The 7,480-nt window shown below is 37.0% G+C and overlaps 1 protein-coding gene across 1 annotated transcript; it reads right to left on the reverse strand.

The window, feature by feature from the left end:
• Positions 4,430-6,489, reverse strand: LOC109826306 (putative pentatricopeptide repeat-containing protein At5g59200, chloroplastic). The gene has a single exon (XM_020393328.1). It carries the CDS (start codon positions 6,416-6,418, stop codon positions 4,514-4,516), a length of 1,905 nt encoding a protein of 634 aa, XP_020248917.1. The 5' UTR covers positions 6,419-6,489; the 3' UTR covers positions 4,430-4,513.

Genomic DNA, 7,480 nt, shown 5'->3' on the forward strand with positions numbered 1-7,480 from the left:
TGTCGCTTCCTAATTGATTGGGGTGATTATGATGGAGCTGACTCTCCTTGATTTTCAGAAGAGATACAGGATGGCAAACATATGACCTAGGGAATTTCACCAACTATTAACGGGCTATGAACATGTTAATCGAGCTTCATTAAGGGCGGTTGAGGCCTAGTCATCATGACCTAGCTGGAGTGCATCAGGAATGGGTATGCATACCCAATTGATGTTTGTGCCAAGCTCCATTAAGGGTGGTTGAGGCATAATCATCATGGTCGAGGCATAATCATCTGTAGTTGGGTTTTGTTGATAGATTGATATTAGGGATCTATCATTGTCTGGTTTCAATTTTGCTACTTTTAGTGGGGTTTAAAAAGATGGATGGAGATATCAGGAGGCAAAGTTAGTATTTTTGCCAGTAAGGATTGATGTGTATTCGTTTTATAGGATAATGCCTGACCTTAAGTATCCTTAGAGGATCCTTAGAGTAGGGAGCTGGATTATTGTGGAAAGAGTTGGTTTCTGGTCTTGATGATAATATTTAAGTGGTTATCCACCTCCAAGAAAATTTTCCATTTCTTCTGAATGGATGAGCATCTTGGATAAGCACTCTAAGCTCAGGTGCCCGGTCATGCTTGATTAGGAGCTCGAGGGGAGCCTCTGAGTTCAAGCTGTGAGATACCCGGTAAAAGGATTTCATCTTTATCAGTAACAATTCACTTTGCTTTGCATTATTCTTAAATGCTTGAATTCTCTCTTATTGTCTGCTTATGTATGGTGGTGCTTCAGCCTTTTATGAGGCACAAAAAGTCATTTGCTTCATCTAGAATTCACTATGAGATACAGGACGATGTAGAAGGATTAGATGAGTGTAGATTTTAGATATAAAAAGTTGTGATAGTTTAATTTTCAAAATTTTAAGTAGCCTTAGACTCAATTTATTAAAGATCTGATCACATTCCCTAAGCAAATTGTTGATACGTATGTGACTTTAATTTTTTAGGTCATTCTCTTTCTATATATTTATGGTTTTTTCATGTATATACTTCCATCATAAATTTTTTCAGACTTAACTCTTAAATGATTATGATTGAAACCTTTCTTATCGCCTACGGGATCTACATCCTCTTCAAAATAGTGGTAATTGGAGAGGGAGGGTTCAAATAGCCAAATCCACGCTGTCTATTCAATTTTCTTGGGGTGAGATGGGCAACACAGGATTTCCATTGTTATCTTGAAAACCAGTAATGTATTGAAAATCACTATTGCGAAAACCACTATGTGATAACAGAAATCCTCCATGACGACGTAACTTGAAATTGGAAGACCTTAATGATTATGATAATTGGATCCTCTCCAATTACCATCGAATCAAAATGTATCTGAATCCTAATTCTATTACTCTACTATCGTCTCTCAATAGTTTCTAATGCATTCACTTTCTTAAGATATTACCTAGTCTACATGAAAAACCCTAAATATATAGAAAGATGACGACTTCAAAACTTGAAGTCACATGAGTATGAACAACTAGTTAAAGAGAAGAAACTAAAGAGGTTAGATCTGTAAAAACATTGAATCTAAAGCTGCTTAGTTTTCTTTTAAAATTAAGCTATGATAACTTAAACTCTTTATATCAAAAGTCAACTATTTACTTTGTTTTGCGTCATTCTTAAATGCTTGAATCTTCTCTTATTGTCTGCTTATGTGTGGTGTGATGAGTGGTAGATTTTAGATATAAAAAGTTCTGATAGTTAAATTTTCAAAAGTTTAAGTAGCCTTAGACTCGATTTTTTAAAGATCTAATCACATTCCCTTCTTCTCTTTAACAAGATGTTGATATGCATGTGATTTAATTTTTAAGTCATCTTTCTATATATTTATAGTTTTTTCATGTATATACTTCCAACATAAATATCTTTAAACTTAACTCTTAAATGATTGGAACCTTTCTTATCGTTTGTGAAATCTAGATCCTCTCCAAATAGGTGGTAATTGGAGAGGGTTCAAATACCCCGATCCGTGTTGTCTATTTAAATTTCTCGGGGTGAGATGGGGCAACATAGGATTTATCTTTAAAATCAATAATGTCTTGAATATCACTATTGCGAAAACCACTATGTGATAATAGAAATCCTCCATGACGACATAACTTGAAATTGGAAGACCTTAATGATTATGATAATTGAATTCTCTCCAATTACCATCTAATTGAAATGCATCTGAATCCTAATTCTATACCTCTATTGTCGTCTCTCAATATTTTCTAATGCATTCACTTGCTTAAGATATTACCTAGTCTACATGAAAAACCCTAAATATATAGAAAGATGACGACTATAAAAATTGAAGTCACATGAGTATCAACAACTAATTAAAAGAGAAGAAACTAGTGAGGCTAGGTATGCAAAAACATTGAGGCCGCTTAGTTTTTTTAATTAAGCTATGATAACTTAAACTTTTTATATCAAAAGTCAACTATTCCTCTGATCTTTTTGCATCACATTTCATATTAAGTTCTAGATGTGATAAAGGACTTCTTGTGCCCCGTAAAAGGTTGAAGCACCATCATATATGGGTAAGCAGGGATTCAAATCCTCTCAAATTAGGTGGTAATTTGAGAGAATCCAATTATCATAATCATTATCTTTTATTCCAATTTAAAGGGATGAGATGAGGCAGTGTAGAATTTCTATTATGACATTAGTGTTTTTCAAGACAACAGTGGTTTTCAAGATAATAGTGGAAATCCTACATGGAATTAACATGTCTCGAGGGAGTGGAATGGTTTTAATAGTTATGTGTTACGACCTAATATTATCCTAGAGTTCTCAAACCTAAAAGGTACAGTGAGGATATAATCTCTCTTGCCTTACAAAGCAAGTTGACCTCGTTTGCTATGCATGCTTGTGGTGAGATTCTCGCTTGCCGTGCTTTTGTATGGTTTTTTTTGCCCCTTCCTTTTTCTTCGTCCTTTTCGGTCATCTTAAGTTTTTGTACAACATTCTGCAAGTTCTGTTCTTTTACAATGTTGGTTGTTGTTATTTGGCTGATTGAAGATGAATGTGGCAGTAATGATATCTCTTTCTCTCTGGTTTTGAGCTTCAGAGTTCTGCTAGTGAATGTGAGGAGTTCGTTTCTTGTTACGTCAAAAAACGTGAAAGAACTTGGGTAGCGTTTAAGTTCCTTGCCCTTATAATTCTCAGTTTCAGGATCTGTGCGTTCAGCTGATGAGGAATTGCCTCGTCCATTTCTTTCTGAGACCCTTGCTCTCTGAAATGTCGAGGGAGCTGGCTTGCTATTTATCGAATACAAGCGGTTTGTGTCTTAAACTTGTATCTTCAATTAAGTCATTTTGGGCTATATGGGAGAATTTTTTTTTAAAGATTTCAAGGAAATTTGATTTTTTAAGCCTATGGTACGTATAAATAAGAAAGATTGGAAAAGAATATATCTAGAATATCCTATTTATTTATTTATTTATTTCGGGGTAATTATGGATAGGCCTTATATACTATTGTCCAATTGGAGATAGATCCTGTGCGGTTCTATTCTTGCGGGTAAGCTTCCTGTATTTATCACTTGATTGCGGTGTGGATACTCTTTTGAGTGTTTTTTTTGGGTGATTCTTTTACTCTCAAGATGTCTATTTCTTAATTTAAAAAAAAAAAAAAACAATCTCTCTTTCTATGGGGTGAAATATTCAAAGAATTTCATTTAGGGGGTCTATCTACAACAAGAGAACTGCAGGGATCTCTATCTACAACTGGGTGATGATGCCTGAGGTCTACCCTCAATTAACCCCCCCTCCCCTTGTCAACTGTGTCCTTCAGAAGAGGCATAAATTGCCAAGTGTGATCCTGTACAAAGTACTGATGAAACTAACACACGCACACACGAGCTAAGCTACTTTCATAATCTTTCAATGCGCGGATGTTATCAATTTGAATTGAAAAGTTCAATCCAAAAAAAAAAAAAAATATGTACCACCGCGCATGATTTAATTCACATGAACGACCGACGAATATAATTTCAAAAGATTTCGACGCACTTTTTATCATGCGTCAATGGGCGAAAAACCGAGCAACTTTGCGAACATTTTGAAAATTTTGACTTTCTTAACAACGTTGAAAATTTTCAGAATTTTCTTTCTAGATAGTTGATGTATAGTATAGTAGATAAGGGTAGATGTTTTCAATTTTGCAACCCCAATTGTAAAATTTGACGTATAGGCCTTTCCTGATCTCTCAAGGACAAAGGGACTTAAAAACACTTCATACTAGCCCAATGTTGCTCTTCGGATACAAGTGCGATGTACAAAAAACATTTCTCTCAAGTCAATTTTTTGTACAAGATCATGTGTATTCAATTTTGTTAAGAATTATGACATGAATCCTTTTCTTCATGCACAATAATGCAATATACACAACTGTATCGGGTGTACTTGAGGCCCAAACTAATTTCATTGGCACAACAACAATCAATTCGTGTTCTTTTGATAAATACAACATAGTTCCCCCCTGAAAACTCACCAATAACCCCCACAAGAACAAACACCATCTTCAAAATGGTGAAACCTATTCCTATCTCTCACCACAATCCTCCTCCTCTCAACCCTCGACACAATCTTAATCATCTCATGACAATCCCTACAAACCCTCAAATTCTTCACAACCCTAATGGTCGTCCCTTTCTCCGTCGTTATAAGTCCATAGCATATCGCCAATCTCTCACTATGGATCGCCAATGCCCAATCTTTTTCCCCCTCTTCGATATCCTGCAACACTTCATTTCTCTTGGGAAAATACCCTTCGTTCTTCAAGACATTGTTCAGATCTTCAAGTTTCTTGTATATCTCCTCTTTTCGAGGGTGCCTGATGTCGCCTAGTAAGAACTCGTGGATTTCGTTCTGAACCTCAATCGAACTGCAACCAGGTTCTTTCTGAATCCCTTTGTGCTTCATTGTCGCCCTGACCCTAACCGCCTCCTTCCATTTCCCGAGAGAAGCATAAACATTAGATAGCAGGACAAAAGTTCCAGAATCAGCTTTCTCGTCATCGGTCATAATTTTCGCTACTTTCTCTGCTAAACTTAAATTTCCATGGACTCTACAAGCACCAAGCAAAGAACCCCAAATGACATGATCTGGTTCGATCCTCATCCTCGAAACAAACTCGTAAGCCTCCTCTAGGAGACCAGAACGGCCTAGGAGATCGACAATGCAACCGTAGTGCTCAACCTTAGGTTCTAAGCCATAGTTTTTGGTCATGGATTCGAAAATCTCGAAGCCTAGATCAACTAGACCACCATGGCTACAAGCATTTAGGGCACCAACGAACGTGATGTGCGTCGGTGATAGTCCCTCTCTAATCAATTCCTGATATAACTGAACTGCCTCACTGCTTTTGCCATGCAATGAGAGGCCAGTGATCATGGAGTTATATGATATCACGTCTCTCTCCTTCATCTCATTGAATATTTTCCTCGCCTCGTCCAAGCTGCCGCACTTTGAGTACATATCAACGAGCGCTGAGCACACAAATGTGTTTCTCGTGATGTTATACTTGTTGATATAAGACTCGATCCATCTCCCCAACTCAAGTGCGCCCAATTGAGCACATGCCGAGAGTACACAAACAACAGTGACCTCATTAGCTCGAACTTTCTCCTTTTGCATTTCTCTGAACAAATCCAGAGCCAAATTATACTTCCCGTTTCGAACACACCCGTCGATGATCGAAGTCCAACACACCGTATCCTTATCAAACGCTGCCCTAAAAGCTGCCATTGCTTCATCAATTCGACCACAATCGGAGTATGAATTAATCAGAACAGTTGAAGCCACTGCATCTCTCTTTGGCATTTCATCGAGCACCAACAGTGCATCCTCAAACCTTCCACATTTACCATATAACTCAATGAGCTTCATTTTCACAAGCCTGTCAAGCGCAAAACCATATTTTACGACCTGGTTATGTATCTGTTTTCCTTCATTTAGAGCCAAAAGAAAACCACAGAGTTTTAGGACCGATGAGATAATGACAGGGTCAGGGGCTACGGATCTATGGAGCATTTGGGAGTAGAGATTAAGGGCTTCTTTATAAGAACCGGAGGCTGTTAGTGTACTGATGAGGGTTGTGTAGTGATAAATATCGGGCTTTTCGATGGTCGCGAAGAGTTTTGAGGCGTAATGTGGGGATTTGAGGGTGGAGAGGAGGCGGAGAGTGACGAAGAGGAGGTGAGGGCTCTGAGTCTGGCCGGATTTGAGGATTAAGGAGTGGATTTGGGGGAATTGGGTTAGGGATTTGCAGGTTTTGAGGAGAGGGAGGAGTTGGGTCTTTTGAGAGTTGGAATTTGTGGGCTTTTTCGAGCTGGTTTTCAGGTTTGAATTTGGCGGGAGAGAGGGTGTAACGGCTAGTGTGGAGAGAGCCATTAGTGGATCTCTCTCTCTCTCTCTCTCTCAAGTATGGATAGACATAATATGCACACCTCTCCTTGAGTAGATTGAGTCAATATCCATAATCATTGACCATGTAAAATAATCGAGTCATATTAGCTCAAACCATAAGTGACATGCAAAGCTAGGAACATTGGAGACGATTAAGAAGAATATGATATGTGTTAGTTATAGTAAAGAGATAGTATTGATAAAACCGATGGAAGTAAAAGATTTATATAGTCCACCTAAAAATTTGGGATGAATGCGTTTTATTGTTGTTGTCTAGTCATAGATGGTTACCTTTTTAAACTATAAGTACAATTTTTTTTAATCTAAACAATATGCCACTTTTGAAAGACCAACTTGATGCGAATACAATTTGCAAACTATTAGCAATTAAAACATCTTGTACAATAAATGATCTCTTTTGAATTTATAATTAGAGTAAATTTTTTGTAAATTTAAGTGGATAGAAACATTTATTTACTAGCTTTTTTATCCATTGCTTTCGCTTTGAAATTCATGCTGATATGTGATGTGTATCAAGTGAAATATCTCAAAGATAGACTTGATTTGTAACACAAATCTCAAATAAAATCAGTGGATAAAAAAATCAATGGAAAAAAAGGTTCCTATCCACCTATGTTTATAAGAACTTTGCTCCTTACAATTGTAAAGAGTTATAATTTTACTCATATCAACCTTTTTTCTAATAACTAATTGGGCTTTGAAAATATTTCCAACAAGATGGATCTTATTTTTATTTAATCATAGATGTCTAGAGCCTCGGACTAATTAGTTGTCCAGCCCTCCAATCAACACAAATCTTATCAGAACATCACACATGCCACCGAAATGTTCTAAACCATAAAGTGGCAATTAAAATCTTCGATTTGTCATCTAACATTTCCATTTATGGCTTAAAAAGTCACATTCCTGTTTTAGGAATACAAACCTTATAAGAACACTCTGCATGCGAGCGAGATATCTTGGGCGATGAAGTAGGCTGTTAAATCTCGCAAACCGTCCTCTTATCTTCTTCATGAATAACTCATG

Source organism: Asparagus officinalis, chromosome 10 (assembly GCF_001876935.1).
Source record: "Asparagus officinalis chromosome 10, Aspof.V1, whole genome shotgun sequence".
NCBI classification, from domain to species: domain Eukaryota; kingdom Viridiplantae; phylum Streptophyta; class Magnoliopsida; order Asparagales; family Asparagaceae; genus Asparagus; species Asparagus officinalis.